At 39.6% G+C, this 19,931-nt stretch overlaps 1 protein-coding gene across 12 annotated transcripts in view; it reads left to right on the top strand.

Moving 5' to 3' along the window:
- TENM2 (teneurin transmembrane protein 2) overlaps positions 1-19,931 on the top strand; it is a 1,067,106-nt gene that overhangs the window by 998,606 nt on the left and 48,569 nt on the right. For all 12 annotated transcript variants that reach the window (XM_060765004.2, XM_060765001.2, XM_060765000.2 and 9 more), the window contains 6 exons: positions 1,126-1,393; positions 3,171-3,314; positions 5,464-5,713; positions 7,978-7,998; positions 17,722-17,954; positions 19,452-19,606. In XM_060765004.2, the coding sequence (XP_060620987.2) occupies positions 1,126-1,393; positions 3,171-3,314; positions 5,464-5,713; positions 7,978-7,998; positions 17,722-17,954; positions 19,452-19,606 (1,071 nt within the window). The remainder of the gene's footprint in view (positions 1-1,125; positions 1,394-3,170; positions 3,315-5,463; positions 5,714-7,977; positions 7,999-17,721; positions 17,955-19,451; positions 19,607-19,931) is intronic.

The raw sequence follows: 19,931 nt of genomic DNA, 5'->3' as shown, positions 1-19,931 counted from the left end.
AAACCCCCAGTTACTTCCCTGTAAGTACTTTTAAGGCCATTGCAGAAGGGGGTCCTTCCCTAGGCAATTCCCCTGAATGCACAGCTTTATTCCCCAATCCCAGCTGCCCTTGTGCATCCAGGAGTTAAGAGGCAGCTTTTGCCCTTGTCCGGGTGCCTCTGTTTCTCTTCCCCAGGATTTTCAAGGGCAAGTAGTTTTTTCCTAATTAATTCCAAAGCCAATAGTTGGCCACGGTGACACAGAGCTGGGCCCAGGAGTTTTGAACTGAGAAGAACAAAATGCTGTTGCTTCCCTCAACAACCAGCCAAACTTCTGATGAAGGGATATGCTTCACCAGCTTGGATCCTTGCAAGAAAAACTGGAGATAGTGACAGTAGATCAGAATGCTTAAACTTCACAGCAATCACATATAAGGAGGAGGAATAACTTTAGCAGCAAAAGGAACACTCAAGGAGGGCAGACCTGCTCACTCTGTGGATTACCTCTTTGAAGCCTTTTCTACCCTAAATGTGTTTTTCTCAGCCAAGATATTAAATACCAGCTTGAAAAGAAAAGAACTTGGTGAGATGAGGAAAACAGATGGGAAGGTTTTCCCCATCCCACTTACCCAATGCTCTTTTTTTTAATCTCAAAAACCTTGGCCTTCTCCCCTGCTATCAGTCCATAGGTTGTCAAAAAAATTGCATGCAACTGGGAACAATTTATTTTTCTTTTCTTTTTACCTGAGCAAGGATACATTGTTGGTTGGGGACTTTTTCAGCATCTCCACTGCTATTAGTATTATTTTTCAGGGCCTTTTCTCTCTCTCTCTTTCCCTGTTGGTTTATGTTGATTGTCAGTGGAAGTTGCAGGTTCATATAATTACAGGCTCTTGTGGTCTTCTTGCACATAACTGGCAATAAAACCTGTGCTTCTTATTTATGCTTTTGTTAGCAGTGTAAAACATAAACTGTGGTTGAAACATTATTAATACAGAAGTCATATCTTAAATTGTGCTGCCATAAGAAGGCCAGGCTAAAACTTCCCAGCAGCAAAAATAATCTTTAATCCATAAATATAACCAATGGGTTTAAGAGCCCCTTCTATAAAGTTTGCAATGAATGTATCCTCTTGTTTCTCATTCAGGTTCTTCATGAAGAAATTGAAATCCCCAGTGCAAACATAAAACTCTGCTATCTGAGTTCCCGGACTGCTGGATACAAATCTTTGCTTAAGATCACCATGACACAGTCTCTTGTGCCTCTGAACTTAATTAAAGTTCACCTGATGGTAGCAGTGGAAGGCCATCTTTTTCAAAAGTCGTTCCAAGCATCTCCCAATTTGGCATATACTTTTATTTGGGACAAAGCGGATGCCTATGGTCAGAAGGTTTATGGGCTCTCGGATGCTGTAGGTACGCCATCAAATTGTACACATTTTGAATGTCAAGTGTCATGATAACAACTAGTTAAAGAAAACAGTCCCTGATAAAAAATTTAATAATTAAATTATAAAGTCCTTATTACCAACTTACAAGCATGACCCCCCCCCCTTTTTTTTTCCTTCTTCTTCTTCTTCTTCTTTCCATTCCAAGAGATGTGGCATGTGCTAGAATGAATAGAGAAGTAATTGGGCGGAAAAGCATGAAGAAGGGACTTTGGAGATGCAATATCCTGCAGTGTGAATAGGCCTCTATGTAAACCTAGATTTATTGTTTCCAGTGCATTGTGGAGAATGATGTGAACCAAGCTTCTGAGTTATCACACATTTCACACAGATGTTTCACTTTATACCATGCTAGCATCTATATAGATGTTACCTGGGTTAGGTACTTTATAATACTATTTTTATAAATACTCAGTGTGGCTGGACTCCAACTCTCATCATCTTCTATCAGGCCTCCCCGCTCCACCAGTATTTTAAGCTGGATCATGAGGGGTATGTGTACCAAATTTTGTCCATATCCATTGAGGGCAGGATTCATGCAGCTCTTTGGATGTGGCTGGATTCCAACCCCCATCATTTTCTAACACACACACCCAAAAAAACCCACCCATATTTTAAATTACATCATGATTGATATGTGTACCAAATTTGGACCAGATACCATCCATACATATTTTTTACTTTTGAAGTATAGATAGATGTTCACAGTGTGATAGATATGAGGGAATTTTGTCATTCTTCAAAGATGTTATTGTTGCAGCATTTACCAGTTGAAGATAGGAACTGGGACACTGGGGAGGCAAAATAGGTAATTTAATTTTTGGCTTCTGCAAGAGTATCTATGCATCCCTTTAGATTTAATGAGAGCACAGTTTATTGCTTTATCACCTTTGTATCTTGGGAATCTCAGGGAAGTCTATGTGGAGTTATCCCATTTTAATAGAACAATGAGACTTAGAAAGAGCCTAATGAACTTAACTAGGCCATAACTCAGCTTCAGGGCTTAACACTGTGTTGCACCAAGGTCTTTTTAGTCCTTGTTATATGTTCAAACATGCTAACTTTTTGAATATATTATTAAGCAGCCAAACATGCAAAACATGTTAAGTATATGCTAAAAATATAAAAGGCTCATAACAAACCCAACATTTACCAGAATGTGCATCATGCTGATACATGTGCCAAGGAACTGGCACTGGCCATGGCTTCCTGCTGTGTGTAAGTGCAGTGACAAACACATTTCCTGGCACATAATGTGTGAAGACTTCTTCAGAATCCATTACCATTACAGTAACTAATAACTAGGTTCATATTAAAATTAGAGCAACAGAAGTCAATTTGGCAAAAGCTATCACTTGTAATTTCATATTTTCAAAGGTCTCCACATGATAGCACTCTTTTTCTGCAGATACTCCATTAACATATATTTAGTGCATCATTTAATATATTTCCACTGTGCTGTTCTCAACATTTTTTTCATGATCAAATAAATAAAAGATGGAGCCTAGATATTACATCTCACTACAACTGAAATCACACAGCTAATTAAAAATAAAATCTGGGAAGTCATCATAGCAGATTTTCCCCCTCATTAAATCAGTTGTTCCCCCCCCCCCCAATGCCCAGATTCTCCAAAGAAATGAATTAAGTTTTGGGGGTCAAATGTTGTCAAGTATCTGAATTTAATAATAGCACATCAAAATAGATAACTATATGTAAACACTTATATCTGCATCTCTTTTCAGTGTCTGTGGGATATGAGTATGAAACCTGTCCCAGTCTAATTTTATGGGAGAAAAGGACTACCTTGCTGCAAGGATTTGAACTTGACCCCTCAAAACTTGGGGGCTGGTCTTTGGATAAGCATCATGTGCTTAACGTAAAAAGTGGTAAGTTCGGTGATTTTCATTTTTTGCTTCTAAAGCTTTAGGTGAAGGCTCAATTGTCATAGTTACCCTCAAAACATTTTATTGGTGTTACTTTCTAGCTTTGATCAGACACATGTTATGCCATTGACATGATAGTATCTTTTCCCTTCTATACCTAAGCACTTGCTTACTCATCAGATAGAAAAGCCAAGTAGGTTGATCAAAAGGATGCAAAAATCAATCCAGCTCTTCTGCTTTTTGATAGTCTATGCCAGGGGTTCTTAATTTTTGCCCAAGACATTTTTAACAATATAAAACAGGTATACAAATCAAGTCCCATGGTATACAGTCGTATAGTAAAATAGTGTCCCTTATAGAAATGGCAAAATGTGTGTGTGTGTGTGTGAGAGAGAGAGAGAGAGTGATGGATGCTTGAATCCATGGATACAGAAGGCACAGCCTATTCCAAGCCATGCTCTGCAGGAAGATTATGCTGCAATTCTTAAAATAACAAGGGGAATCAGATTTCCTTCAAGCAAAGTGGAGCAGTTGAGGAGGAGAAAGCGCAGTAAATGTCTGGAGGGACTCTTAAGGGTTTCTTCCTCCTTTACCCTTACATATCTACCCTGCCTTTCCTCAACCCACACACTCCTCCTCCTCCTCCATTTCCCAGTTTCTTTCTCCCTCATCTACCCACGGCTGGCTGCCTTGGTCCAACCCCTTTCCCTTACCTCAGTAGCTTGGCCTTGGCTTCTTCTTTTCCTCCTTGGATAGCAGCAGAACCCTTCCTACCCTGCTTAGCAACTACCTGGGGGAGGTGGATAGGCAGGTCTCTTCCTTGGGCAAAGGCCTCAGAAAGTACTGGAGAAAGAACTGAGGCTCACTACCCACTATTCCTGCCACTGCTGTACATATTACAGTCAGTTACAGCTGCGGATGTGACTTCTCCACCTTGTGGCCATATTTTTCTTGATCCTCAAATTCAGTTAAGTGATCTCATTTTGGGTCATGACCCACACTTTAAGAAGTTTTGGTCTATGCAACACAGTCATGTATATCCCAGTTTTGAATTTTGCAGAATTGACAAATATGGGTTTCGAAAATGTGCAAAAATCTTTCTTATACCAACTGGAAAAAAATCAGTGTCAGAGGAAAAATTGTTATTGTATTTTCTTGTGTCCAGATGAAGAGGAAACATGCATAACTTGTACTGTCGTGGCTCAATGCTATGGGATCTTGGAAGTTGTAGTTTTACCAATCTCTAGCCTTCCCTACCCAAGAGTGCTAGTGCTTTACGAAACTACAAACTCCAAAATTCTATAGCAATGAGCCATATCAATGTAAGTGATGTCAAACTACATTGACATCTGCCTTGAGTCCCCCCCCTAAGGGGTTGAGAAGGGCGGGGTAGAAGCAACCCAAATAAATAAATTGATTCTACAGTGTAACATCAGACTACTCGTCTGATGTTATGAACCATCACAAAGCTTAAGATCGTCAGGAGAGGCCCGGCTCTTGATCCCACCACTCTTGCAAACACAGTTGGTGGGGACGAGAGACAAGGCCTTTTCTGCAGTGGCCCCCCCATCTGTGGAACTCCCTCCCTGAGGACATCAGGTTGGCCACCTCCCTCCTGTCCTTTAGAAGACAACTGAAGACTTGACTCTGTGGCCAGGCGTTTGATTAGATGATAGTTACAATAGGAAAGGAATTTGGGTTGCGACACTGGATTTCCCGGTCACTCTGATTTCAATTATGCCTTTGCTTCTAATCTCTTAGGTGTTTGTGGTGACAATAGATCTATAGATCTATAGGAAACAAGTTGAATGGTAGCTAAACAGTGGCTAAGAGCACCTATACTCAGAAAAGCAAGGGACATAAACTAATATGGTGTGAACTGAAATAGGAGCTTGAGGGCAAGACTCAATCCTTCACAGTAAAAGGAAGCAAAAGAATTGTGTTTTACAACTCCATATTTGTTGGTTAGTTTATTTGTTTATAGTAATGTTTAAGACCACTGATACCAAGTCCTCACCAGATAATTTATATAACTAAGTGTTAAAAACAAATAATAGAGATTGCAAATTCCAGACAGTGAAACTATTACGAAATAGTAACATGAAATTAATAAAACATAAATTGAAAATGTCCCATCTCTGTTCATTGTTAGGTATTATACACAAAGGCAATGGAGAGAATCAGTTTCTAACCCAGCAGCCAGCAGTGATCACCAGCATCATGGGAAATGGGCGTCGAAGAAGTATCTCCTGTCCAAGTTGCAATGGGCTTGCTGAAGGAAACAAGTTGTTAGCCCCTGTGGCCCTTGCTGTAGGAATTGATGGCAGCCTCTTTGTTGGGGACTTTAACTACATCCGACGCATCTTTCCCTCTAGAAATGTCACCAGCATTTTGGAATTAAGGTAAGCCCATGGCTGCAAATCCATCTACACCTACTCTTTCTTTACGGCATCCTCTATTGTTAGCACTCACAACCATTAGCCCCACCCATAATTACAACTGAATGTGTAAACAGTGGATTATTCAGATAAAAAAGGGATGCTTCAAGATGCATTCTGAAACTGTCTTTTCTCTTCCTGGGAGGATTGCAACGGAAGATGAAGCTGTGGGGTTTTGCTGTATTATTTTCCAATGAACTCCTTTGGCATCAGATGGGATCTTCCCCCAAACACCAGATGGGTGGCGATAGTTAAACATGAGTGTAAACCCCTAAAAAATAAGCCAGATTATAAAAGGCAGATTTTCATATTTTAGGGGGGAAAGTGGATAAGTGATAAAGGTAATGCAGGGAGAGAAAAAGGAAGAGCTGTGAAGAATAGGGAACAGATACAAGAAAATACTTAGATACAAGGAGAAAATACTTAGATATTAAGAAAAGGAGAAGGAAGCAAACAAGGAAGGAAAGAGAGGCAGTAGAAAGATTAAACTCCTTCAAAAGTAGATACTATTTACAAGGGAGAAAGGAGTGATGGGAAGGAAAACCAGATGAAATAGACAAAGGGAAGTATAAAAGAAAGAAGCAATAGAATAGAAAGGCAAAAAGCATAGCAGTAATAAGTAGTAGCAGCAAAGGTATCAATGGGGTCTGGTATATATGAATAATTTTACTATTAATTGCTTGGGGTTTTTTAATTTGCAAGGTACTTTTCAGTTTTTAAATGGAGAACTCTTGCCTCCTTAATTAAAATGTTTTGCAGATACGGTAGCCTTCATAACTCTGTCTAAAATTGTGGATTTCTGCTTACTATCAGAACATATATTTGACCTGCTGAAACAATTATCTGATTTAGTGTAACATAGTTTTGTGTGTTCATCCGATCTATAGTGGCATCTCAGTCCATCTCCTTTACATTCTATAACCCTTACAAATTTGAAGGGGAAAAAAACAAAAGACAAGGCCTGCACTCTAAAAATAGGTGCTATTTTATAACAATAAATAAAGGATTGAATTTATGGACTTGTATGTAATAAACCATTGGATTGTAATTGGATTAGGTGAAGTTGAAAAATAAATAGGTTTATCAGTTGCTATTAGCAAGAACTTGGAGAAATTAATTTTTGGAAATGGTCTATACTGATTGAGGGATTTTGTAAAATTCTGAGAGAGCGATGTTGCTATCCTCAATATGGGCTTCCCAGAAGTATCTGGCTCATCATTGTAAGAAAAGGATGCTGGGCTAAACTGCACAGGCTTATTTTGTATTCTTACGGATATAGTTGAAGAGGCAGGCTTTGCCAGACACACATACATATTACACAGAGTAAGTAAAGGTCAATGCAAAATGAATGATAACAGGTTAGTTTCTGTAGGTGTGGAATGTGTTTTGTCATTCTTAAGTCTGTTTCTATTTCAGTTTGTTATTAATAATTGTATTTGTTTGTGTCTGGGCAGAAACTGGATTGATTCCAATACAGTTTACCTACAAAAAAATCAGTAAAAATAAAATGAAAAGCAATGATGTAAATATATTTCTGGCCTTAAAGAGAAGCAAGAGAAGCTAGGATATGATAAGTGTGAGCTTTCTGTGATAGGATGTCACATGAGACTTATGCTAGTCTGAGTCAGTAGATATCATTTCTGAGATGAGGGCCAGCGGGTCAGTGACCCTTCTGACCCTCAAATGTGGAAACTCGTTCTTCAAGATAGATGCTTGCCATGGAATTACATGCATTTCTTTGGATGACAGAACATCCATAAACTTCTGTCTGCATGTATTCATCTGTTTTCCCTTATCTGAAGTAACCTGAAGTCTGCAAGGGAGTAATGAAATTTGCAGACCCTAAATGGTACTATTGTTTGACTAAGAAGGATATTACCTCGTTTGACTTTTGTTGAGTTTATACTGCAGCAAACCTGCTACAGACAGCTGCCAACTCCTTTCACTGTCAAAATCAAAGATGGATAGTTTCCCACAAAACATTATTTAGAAAGTTTCTTCCCAACAGATGCCTTAAGGGGCTATGCCAGCAGGGGACTATCTAATGCCTGCAACTCCTTTTGTTGCGCTTCATCCCTAAAGTAACCTCAGGTGAAAGCTGAAAAGAGGTTTCCTTGCCCATCTCTTCTTGTTGAATAAGACAAAATGCTATGTTTGCTTTATGGTCTCTTCAGCTAACCGTTTTCTCTTTTTTTTCCCCCACCCCCTTCTGTTCCCTTTCTGTAAAGAAATAAAGAATTTAAACATAGGTAAGACCGCAATCCTGTTATCATTTGCTATTGTTTGTTTGTTGTGTTTGCCTTTTTGTGTTGTGCTTCTTGTGTACCATTCTGTTTTAAATGCCTCAGATACAGCAGCATTCATGTGCTAATTGTATGTTATGAATATGATCAGCATTAACAATTACACAATGTAGTCAAAAAAGCAACCAAATAAGTTCTGACAGCAATTAGGAATATCTAATGAAATCCCAGGATAATGAACCCCAAGCTAAGTTTTGTATGAACATTTCTCCCTCAGTCTGTAATTGGCCTAAATGGTTGAGGCAGACTACAGCAGTGGCTTTTGTAAAGGCTGGAGAAGGTTCAGAAAGGCACTAATGAACTGGAAATGGGTCAGAAACTCATTTCCAGCTCATTAATGATTTTTTGGATTCAGGGTCACCAGCACCACCTCTGTAATACAATGTTATTAGTTGGTCAATCTGTTAGGCAGATTGTATCCAACCACCAAATGTATTAATTAATTCAAACAGAGTTTAAAGTCCTTATCTAGTCAGTTCCCCTGGTCCTTCTTCAGGTGAATCCACATTTTGTGCACCTTCCCTGTTCATGGTGGAAGTTGAAGGAGAAGCACAGCAGAAGCATGAAACTTTCCGGCATCCATTCCCTGGCACCTTGAGCCATTCCCCAGAGCTGCTGATCATCAAAAGTTAATTTGCTACAAAATAAAAATAGTTTACTATTTGAATAAATAAGATGGAACTTAAAAACAGCAGTGATATTATCACATAGATCCAGTTGGATCAGGCTAATATACTGGCCCTGTAATTCGAACCTGGCTCTTGAGATACTGTAAGCTTCCTGCTGGGTTTGCTAAATATAATAAATAAAGTAACAAGTTATCATCTATGACTAAGCTGCTCAGGAAGGAACGGAGGGAGGGATACAGGGAGAGCATTCTAAATGACTTTAATAAGATTTCCATTGCAGAATAGTGCCATGGGGGTGATAAGGGAGCCCAGGGCTCAATTAATGTTTGTATGTAGCAACCAAAAGGCAACTTCTTCCTGTTTTTCACTGACTTCCTGACTCACTATCTTAAATAGCTTGTTCAATTTGAGTAGATGCTGTTTCATTTTCCACACATGCTATAATCATTTTACTGCTTATAGCAGAGAATAAATGACATGCATGGCCCACAAAATTAAAATGTCTTTATCCAGTACAGTAAGATCTCCTTATCCATGGATTTGATACCCACTGATTCACTTAACCATACTCTAACAACAAGAGTGTTTGTCCCCTAATACAATTCAATAATAAGCTGCCAGTCCTAAAAATAATCAAACATAGACTTTGCTATTATCTACGGTTGCAGGTATCTTGGGGGGGTGGGGTCTTAAAAGGTACTTGAAAGGCACAAGCACTAGATCAAGATACTGACACGGAAATCCTAAACTGTTTCCTGAAGCATCTGCTTTATTAGCCATTGGGGATTTTTCAGGGAAATAAATGTACCTGTTGATATGGAGGTTTATATATAACTCTTGTCAGTTTTATGGGAGACATCACTGCTGGCAGAACTAAATGTAGCTGTTGGTTACTAACTTGCACAATAATTTAAAAAACAAAAAAATGATTTTATTACATTTTCCTGTTCAAGTTCTCTTCTGAACAAAGATGTAGGGTGAAGAGATCATTCTTGCATACTGGAAGTAAACTTCTAGCTTCAGCAGAATTCCTCCCCCTCCTCCCCCCCCCCCCCCCCAGTCAGTAATTATTACATCAAACATTGCAGAATCACTTCTATGAATATCACCTTACAAGGATTCCTAGTTTCATTCCATTATACCCTTCAACTGTCCCAATTTGTCATGGACAGTCCCAGTTAATCCCACTTTTTCAGCTGCTTTTACAACGTCCCAATTTCTCTCTTCCCTTACATTCTCTGTCCTCAATTTACTTTGTGGGTGTGTTGCATGCATACTTCTATCTTTCCACACTATCTGCCATTTCAGTTCAAAAAGACTGCTGTCAAACACACGGCATATAACTTATTCATAGTAAGTTAGCTGGGGAGTAAAGTTTCCTAGGGAACACTCAAGAAATGGGTAGTCCCATTAAGGATGGCAGACTGGAAAATAAATCACTGAGAAATTCAACACAGCTCCTTGATACAATCATGAATGAACGAATGGAAAATACTATAGCTAACCAGACAAAAGGTCCTGGTTTCAAGTGCAGAGGAAGACCTGCACTTGAATCCCTCAAGGCATACAAATAATGTTAACCTAAGCTACTTCATCGCACTAGATAATATATCCAGTTTCTGCCTCCTGAAGAATTCTGGGGTTTGTAGTTTAGTGAGGCTGTTAAAGGCTCCTCCCTAAACTACAAACCCCAGAATTCTGCAGGAGGCAGAAGTCGGATTTAAAGTGGATTCATTGTTTAGTGTGATAAGGCCCCAAGTCTATCAAAGTCCGGCTTGGTGGACATTCATTTCTAACTAATTAATATTTTGGAGGCAAGTAGTGAGGTTCCTGGTTACATACTCCTGACTTTCAGCAGCTACCACTACAACTGTAACAAACTAACAAGGTGTCTAAGAAACTGCTCCTGAACAGCACTTTACTTTCCTCTTCTCTATGCAACAAGGGACACACAATTTCACACATTCCCTCTCAGTTGGAAGACACTAAGTATTTAGGGTTGGATTGTTGACATTTCCACATCTTTTTCTACAAGCATCTTCTCAAAATCTGATTGTGATTTTGTGTGAGATTTCTGTCCTCCTTCACATGAGATTTCCTGGAGAAGAGTGATGAATTAGGATCCAGCCTGCTATTTTTATTATTGTGATGATGATAACTTCCACTACATCATAGTTTTTCCCTGAAACTAGAACTAAATAACAATAAAGGCACAAAAATAAGAGACATAAGTAAACATTAAATGCAACTAGTAAATTGCAAGTAAACTCACTGTAGAATTAAAACTGTTTGAAACAATCCATGTAAAAGACAAAAACTAGCTTCTAAGGAGGTCAAACTCTTAAAACTTTATGGCATACTAACTTCCTTTAGTGCAACATAGTACTAATCCTCACCTTGCTATAAGCAGACAGGCCACATCCTTCGTCCAACTCCTCGTTTCTTTCTTTCCCACCACTGATATCGAGCTGCTTTTAGGAGGATCTCCCCAGCCGAGGAGATCCCGAGGACCGCACCAAAGAGGGTCCCTGAACCTTGGTGAGGGCAGCGAAGCCAATTCCAGCAGAAAATATTAAAATAATAAATCCCCACCAAAGTGGAAGAAGCTGGCGACCGAGGTGTCTTGATTAGTGATTCAGCTGAGATCGGATGCATTGCAGGAATAGTTCCACTACAAGCATACCAATACAGAATTTACAGGCATTTTTATAGGCAAAATACAGGAAAACATTTCAAAACTCACTCCCTCTTCGGCTCCTTAGCAAATCAGGGAGAGGGAGGCAGGACGGAAGAGGGGCAATGTGTCCAGAGAGGATGATGACATTCTACCGTCCTGTGCCCGGGGGATCAGCCAGCCAAGGAAACTAGTTTTTTTTTGTTCTTGTGATGGATCAGTGATTAGGGATAATCATTTGATTCAGGTTTTCCCCTTCCAAGATCAGATAAGGTAAAAGGTGAAACTGAGAAGGATGTTTGTTGTGAAGGAAAACTTGGCAGAGGAAATCACAGTGTGATGACCCCCTCCTAAAGTCAAATAATAACTCCAGGTCCCATTGTTCAGATGTGACATCACCACCATGAAATGCTATATTTCATGGTTACCAAAAGGCAACACCTGTTCTGGCCTTTTCAAGTTGTGTCTGTGTTTCTGTACCCAGTCATATTTTTCTGCATACAGGAGGACTTGTGCGCATAAGTTATCTGTAGATGGCTCATATGCATCACATAGCTTTTGGTAATTCAGTTGCACTGCATACAAGACTGCCTTCCCTGTTGAATGCAGTATAACAATATTAATAGTGATGATGCAAACATTTCCCAGCATTACATTTTATCCAAGCCAAAAGACAGAACTTAGAATTGGGTTGCGGAGGTGAAGGGAAGGATTGTATCCCACATTCATAGACCAGGACTATGCTTTTCCCAGTTCCATCATCTCCCTTCCTCACAGCCCTATATCATACCAAGTGTTTATGATTATGATTGTCCTAAAAGCAGTGCCAACAAGAATCCAACATAACGGGGAAGTTGTGCTAGCTGTCATGGAATTGTTGTGCTTAATCCTAAACATGTTTTTGTCAGCATATGTCCCATGAAGTTCAACCATGACAATTCCAGCATCACACCCAAGAGTCAATGGAAAATTGGGTTTTTTGACACATTGACATTTTACTTTATAGAAATCCTCCCAGTCTGTGTCTTCCTGAATAACTATTCTGTCCATAAAAATACGTAGCACTGTACTTGGTACAGCTTAACCACCTTGTGCGTTTTTTGTTTCTAGAAAAAAAAGGACTTTCCACAAACCAATAAGTTGGTTGCAAAGAAATAAGTGGAACTCTCACTTTCATCCTTTGTCCTGCTGACTTTTAAAGCCTCTATTGGCTTTTAGAGAAGTTTGCGCCACATCACCCTAGGAGGGCATCTGCAGAGATCTTATTTAAAATACTTATTACATCTGCCTGTTGTTAGTCGGGCATGTTTGTGCAGGAGCTTCTCCATTTAGTCCAGTTGCCTATTTGAATAGCTGAGGCTGACATTTCTAAATTTGCAGGTGGCTCACTGGCTCCATATCTCCAACAGCTGTCAAAACAGATTTATTAGAAATAAGGTAATATCTCAAGACACCCACTGACCCTACAAGATAAAGGGAAAGACTTCTGCAGAACAATAGCTTAGCTCATTGTCAGATACAGGGACTCACTGCTGCTTTAGATTCACAGCAGCCTTTGGTAAATTATATTTTCCATTTGTTTATTTAAACTCTATTCCAGCTGCATTTGGAGGCAAAGCTCCTTCAAGACAACTTATAAAGTAAAACTTTCAAACAATAAAATATAAAATACAATTAATTAAAAGTGTGGCATCAAACACTGAGGCAACAACAGTAAAATGCCAAGGGTATAAAATAGAGCATAAAAAATAAGCGTCCCTCCAGCTCAGCTCTCATTAGTACTGACAATGGAAGCTTCTCATTTCTTTATCTTCCTTGATTAGCTTTTCAAAAGCCTGACCTGTTGCCCTTATGCACAATATTGACTGATTCCATGTCGCTAAGAGTAAAGGCATCTTTTGACCAGCCCCAGCAGTTTTTCCTACTAAATTAAAGGTGTGCCCAAGAATAGTAATAATCCAAAAACCATGGCAGCAGTAGGAGGAGCTTTGTAATTATTTGGCTAAACAATGTGTTTGAGCCTCATGCTACTTGTCTGTCTCTTGGATCTCAGATCCCCATCTTTGTGAACCAGAAATCTCATATCTTACAAATACCAAGAATGGGGAACATATAGACCTTGACATATTTTTGCATTGAACTCCCAGCATTCATCACCAAAGATAAGTACTGAGCAGGAACTGCAGTCTGGAAGCCCAAGAGAAGATGATTACTTTTTAATCATATTTAAATATTACTTGTTTTCTATTTTATGTCAAAGCAAAGTGATTTGATGGTTTTCAGCCTTTACTGTCAACCTGCACACTTAAATGTTCATTAATGGTACCCTACAGTGCTAAAAAGATAAACCAATTATTTTATATATAAATATTTTAGATTTCAAAGTAACATAGGTCTCTCCACAACAGGTCTGGGGAACCATGCAACTGTCCAGATGTTATTGGACCGCAACTCCCATCCACTTTAGCCAGCAAAGCCAATGGAAAGGAATGCTGGCACTTGCAGTGCAACAACATCTGAAGAGTTGGTCTAGAGAGCTAAAAGAAAGTCAATTTCAAGTCATGGTGATAATGAAGAACTGTGATGAGCTTGGGATTTATTGTTGCTTTTAAATTTAAAACCTTGGAGTTTTCTGATACAAAATAAAATAGGCTTGCCTCAAGACATAAGATTGTGTGTGCTTGGCAGCTATAGTCTATTCTGTAGATGCACAGTTGCTTTGGAGGCACATATTGTCTTTACCACAGTATATAGTGCGAACTATTCATTTATGTCGCAAAAAGGACAGGAAAGGTCAGTATAGGTGTTTTATTTTGGCTTTCATTTGCTCATAGAGGCTGGGCATAGGCCCACAGAACACTGTATAAATGAATTACAGCCCTTTTCTGCAAAGTATAACACACATCCCTTTAAGAAGCACTTCTCTGCTTCCTCAAAGGAAGGCGTAGCAAAAAGTCAGTTGATACTGCCACTGCGGAGGCTGGCTGCTGACACCATCTGTAAACTGTGAGGACAACATGAGGAGAAATAAGCCAAAGGCATTTGATGTAAAATAGCTGACTGCAACAATTCCTGTTTTCAAATTGGATTACCGCAGTAACATTTCTCTGTACCATTGCTATTTACTGCCTAACACAGAGTTGTTGAAAGGATTTCTTGTGCATAGTGAAACATTTTACTGCTCTTATATTCTCCAACACCTATAGAAGAGAGGTATATGACCGTGAATGGGCCACTCATGCCTGTTTCACCTATATTCCCCAATTCATTGTTAATCTTGCTTGCCACTAGCTATCCCCATTCCATATATTTAGGTTTGGATGTCAGGGCCTCTAGGATCTAAATATCCTAAAGGCAGAAGATCCCATCTGATCTTGGAAGCTAAGCAGTGTCAGCCCAGGTTAGCACTTGGATGAGCAATCCTGTAAGCTTTATTTCAGATGAAAGAACTGGCAAAACCACTTCTGAGCATTTCTTGTCTAAGCAAACCCAATGAAATGCATGGGTCACAAAAGGTTGATAGGACATATACAGAGAGAGAGAGAGAGAGAGAGAGAGACCAGGGCCTCTAGTTCAAATCTTTTACTGTAATGTAGGAAGAGACACTTAGCATAACATCATTTCTTAAATATTTTATATATTTATTTATTTATTTATTATTCGAACTTATATGCTTATTCGAACTTATAACCCTACTCCCCTGGGGCTCGGAGCAGCTTACAAGAATGACTAAAATTTAACATAATTTAAAAACAATTTAAAACAATTTAAAAACAGCAATATTAAAAATCAAAGGCCTGTCGAAACAGGTATGTCTTACATGCCCTGCTGTAAGTCCCGCAAGGCACGGACTTCAGGTGGCAGAGTATTCCAGAGTGATGGTGCCACTGCTGTAAAGGCTCTGCATCTGGTTGCTGTTAGACGCAAGGTCTTGACACTGGGAATTTCCAATAGATCTTGGTCCTCAGAACGGAGGGATCTCTGAGGTTGGTAGGGGGTGAGGCGGTCCCTCAGGTACATCGGCCCCAGACCATGCAAGGCCTTAAAGGTGAGTACCATCACTTTGAAAGTGATCCGGTGCTCAATTGGTAACCAATGCAGCTGTAGTCAGATTGGTGTTATGTGACATCTCATCGGGAATTCCTGCAAGAAGCCAAGCAGCTGCATTTTGTACCAACTTGAGCTTCCGGATCACCAACAGAGGAAGACCAATGTAGAGGGCGTTACAGTAGTCCAGTCTTGAGATGATCGTAGCCTGAATCACCGTAGCTAGGTCGTCCCTGGACAGGTAGGGGGCCAGCCATCTAGCCTGCCGCAGATGAAAGAAGGCGGTTCTGCTCACAGCGGAGACCTGGGCCTCCATCGTCAGCAGAGGGTCCAAAAGGACTCCAAGACTCTTTACCAGTGATGAGGGGTGTAGTGCTTCGCCATCCAGGGTAGGCAGCTAGATATCCCCACTGCCCGGTCGACCCAGCCATAGGATCTCCGTCTTTGCTGGATTCACCCTCAACCTGCTGGCACGCAGCCATCCAGTAACAGCCTTGAGGCACTGATGGAAATAATCGGGTACAGAGTCCGGTCAGCCTTCCATCTTCAGCACTAGCTGAGTGTCATCAGCGTACTAGAAGTTGGATATCTCTTTTTGTCACTAGCTTTGTTGCACTAATAGGGAAGCTAATATAGACTGAGAACTCTCACATTGAGATATCTAATTTTGTTATACTACTGTTTTCAAAGCTCAACCTGTGGGTCCCCAGGTGTTTTGGCCTACAACTCCCAGAAATCCAGCCAGTTTACCAGCTGTTAGGGTTTTTGGGAGTTGAAGGCCAAAATATCTGGGGACCCACAGGTTGAGAACCACTGGGATAGGGTATTTTGTGATGGAATGAACTATACCAAGATCACATTATTCCTTTCCTCAGTAAGCTTTCATACCTTTTTTCATTTTAGTCAAATGATACTATGTCATCCGGACTATAGAACTTAGCCATAGTTTAAAAAGCAAGTGGTTTCAAAAGTATGCTAGTAGTGTTGCAACCTGCATTTCCTGCATTCTTATGAAATTGTTTTTGGTATAGATAAATGTATAAAATCCACATACAGCTTCAGACAGATATTTCTCAAAGCAAAATGGGAAGTTCTTCACAGCTTAAAATTCAGAAGAGGGGAAAACTATTTAGAACATTTTAACTCTTATTTAATAACACAACAAAGAGTGTTGTGCCCTGCTTCATCAATACTAACCTTCAGCATGACTAACCTTGAATATGACATTAGTTAGCATTTTGCAGTACTAAGTAGTAGTCCACTATGGACTTAGCTACCTTATTATAAAGAGTTACAAAGCACTTTATACAAATTCTTTCCATAAAGAGTGAAGGATGAGAAAGGGGAAAGACTGCAATTAAAAATTATGAGACAATTCATCTTTTATGCTGCTTCAGGGTAGGCTATAATATGTTCTAATATTTGCCATGGCAAGAGGATGGGGTAAAGGATTTTAGGGGAAGGCACAGATGCTGTACATTTAAAAATAATAATTTAGAGCTACTTGTCACAAGCCAACTCATGTTGAGTTCCCATACATTCTACTGTGGCTTTGATGTTATTTTTCAAACTACGAAAGTGGAACAGCCATATTCTATAAAGCCTTCACTTGACTGGTAAAGAGAAATCTATAAAATCAAGCTAATGAGAACCGCATATAAATTCCTTGCCCACTATGATGAAGATATAAAAGTGTCTTATACCCAGTTTTTAAAAAAGAAAATGGAATGATGTAATGGTTAAAAAAAGAGTGACAAGAAACGAAGGCATATCAGAGCTATAGGTACAGGGCAGGTTCTGTCCCCCATCCGTCCATCCCCGGTGAGTTTAGCAGTTAAGGGCTAAGTCCTACACATGTAGCCTGATTATATCCATGTTTATTCAGAAGTAAACAGAGTTCAATTGAATGTACTCTTAAGTAAGTATACTTAGGACTACAAGCATAAGTTGATCAACTGACATACACTTGGTAACTAGCCATGGTCCAGTACTAGTTTATGGCAGAAAGGTGATTTGAATGTGAGTTTTTCACATCCAAAGCCAAGCATTAACCATTATAGCAAAGGAACAATAAGCAGGCATAGATAGATAGGCTATGCCAAACTTAATATTAAATTATCTACCATGCAATGGGAGGAGGGGGGGGGATGCCCTCAAGCTAAAGGGTGAGGAATGTATGTGGCCATCAGCATGGCCTGAAAGAGATTCATTTATGTTTATCCTGCCAAAAGCTACTTTGGTCATCACTCAATCTGTTCTGGAAAGCCTTGCATGGAGCAGGTTGAGTCGTCATATTCTCTCTCTTTTTGTCTTCTAAAGCAACAACCCTGCCCACAAGTACTATCTAGCTGTGGATCCTGTTTCAGGCTCCCTTTATGTCTCGGACACCAACAGCCGTCGCATTTACAGAGTCAGAAGCCTTACTGGTGCAAAGGACCTTGCCACTAATTCGGAAGTTGTGGCTGGGACCGGGGAACAGTGCCTGCCTTTTGATGAGGGCAGATGTGGCGATGGAGGGAAAGGAGTGGATGCCACGTTAATGAGCCCACGAGGTAAGGGAACCTAAAAGATGGCCGGAAACTAAAGTGACTCTAGATATAATTATCCAGCAATTAAATCACTGCTTGCTGAGTTATTATTAATTTGTAGTTTCCTCACAGTAGGTTGAGAACTATCTCGATCGCACAAGTTTTTGTTGGGCTTTTCTTTGTTCTTTTTAATGGAAATGGAGTGTACTCCTTCTTATTTGATTTCCCCTATAAAATAATATAAAAATATGTCTTAATCAGTTGTACCCTGGTGGGAACAGGCAACTGCAAGCAAGCTCAATTGTCTAAAATATAATTCTTCTGGAGAGTGAAAAAGTGCCTAATAATTGCCTGAGTAGAGACGGCCAGTGGTTCATAGTACCAACTGCACAAGCTATTACCTTGCCTGCTCCAGGCAACATTAACAGCTGGTTGTCTAGAGTGACATTTCTGCCACAGCAGTGAACAAAAGGCTCTGTTTCCACACCGAAACAGCACACACTTCTGTTACTCAAGGGCAGGAATAGCCGGAGAAAACAGAGAGGCCTTTAAAGGACGGAGAGTAAAGACTAGTCAAGAGCAAAGCAAGAAGGCGCCAATGATTGGTAGGAAAAGGGCTAGCTAATGATATTGGGGTAATATAGTGTTTATGAGCACCATGTCCTTTTGACAAGAAAAGAGCTCGACTATACACCAAGAAGCAACTCAAAACAGCATTTAGGGAATTACTGTGTCTGTAAGTGATTGCTTGAGTCCATTGATGGACAAACGACCTGAATGGAAGAATGAATGAATATTTTTTTTATTATGGCCAGACTATGGGCTTCCATGCAACATAATGGATAAAAAGGCTTCAAAACTTAGAAACTCCAAGATTGGGTTGGAAAGATTTTTTTTAGCTATTTTACCTTCGGGGGTTTGTATTTGTATAGCTCACGAACAACCATGATTTACATAACCGTATACATATACCATTCTTAGCTTGTTTATTTCAGTATTCCTTTTATGTAAAATTAGAGCATGCATACTTGGAGACATAGGATAACTGTCATGTGTAATTCATGCATGTCCCCAAATGCAGTATGAAAATCAAGGGAAGTGAAATTGATTCCTGTCTGGGGGGCACAGCTTGCCAAATGGCACAGACATCAGACATTTGTGAAATGGTGTGCAGGATCTTCCCAAAACTTCCAGTGTGGTATTAGAAAGAATTAGATCATCTGTTAAAAATGTAAAATACATTTTACATGTATTTGAATACATACTAGGAATAAGGAAACTCAAACTACTGATCTTAATGGTAGCTTAGAAATAAGTTTGTTGAACATCCAAAGCCAAATACCTCATTTCCACTCAGAATACTACTTTTTGTGTTGATGCAATAGAGAATCTCAGCTCCAAAGCCCAGGAGCAATCATTCACAAGTGAGTGACAGCCACAATCATCTGTATGTGTGATAAATATATCAGCAAAAACATGAGGTCAGAGAATTCATATTTTGCTTTCATTACACCCTGGTAGGAATTGCAGTGGATAAGTATGGCCTTATGTATTTTGTTGATGCTACAATGATCCGGAAAGTTGATCAGAATGGAATCATATCAACTCTGCTGGGTTCTAATGACCTGACTGCTGTTCGGCCACTAAGCTGTGATTCCAGCATGGATGTCAGCCAGGTAGAGTGTTGCTTCCCCTTTGTAACAAAACAGATGGCTATTTATTTTGGATAAATGCCTAGTTGTTCTCCTTGGGAAGTATTGTATATTTCAGTCTACTTGGAACGAGGATTTTGAAGATATTTATGATACATACTGTAAGGTGAAATGTAATATTGCCAAATGAACAAATAAAACTTTATTTGCAATAGATGGCATTCATAAGTAAGGGAAGAACAGAGCTGTAGCATTACTGTATTTAATAAAATTTGTTCTCCCTCAAAATCTCTGTAACACTTACCTGTGTAAGAGTTGACCTCATGTTGACCTCAAGGCAGGTTTTGGG

The sequence above is a fragment of the Anolis sagrei genome, chromosome 2, assembly GCF_037176765.1.
Source record: "Anolis sagrei isolate rAnoSag1 chromosome 2, rAnoSag1.mat, whole genome shotgun sequence".
NCBI lineage: Eukaryota > Metazoa > Chordata > Lepidosauria > Squamata > Dactyloidae > Anolis > Anolis sagrei.
Note: the sequence above shows the minus strand (reverse complement) of the source record. Positions and strands in the feature narration are given on the sequence as shown.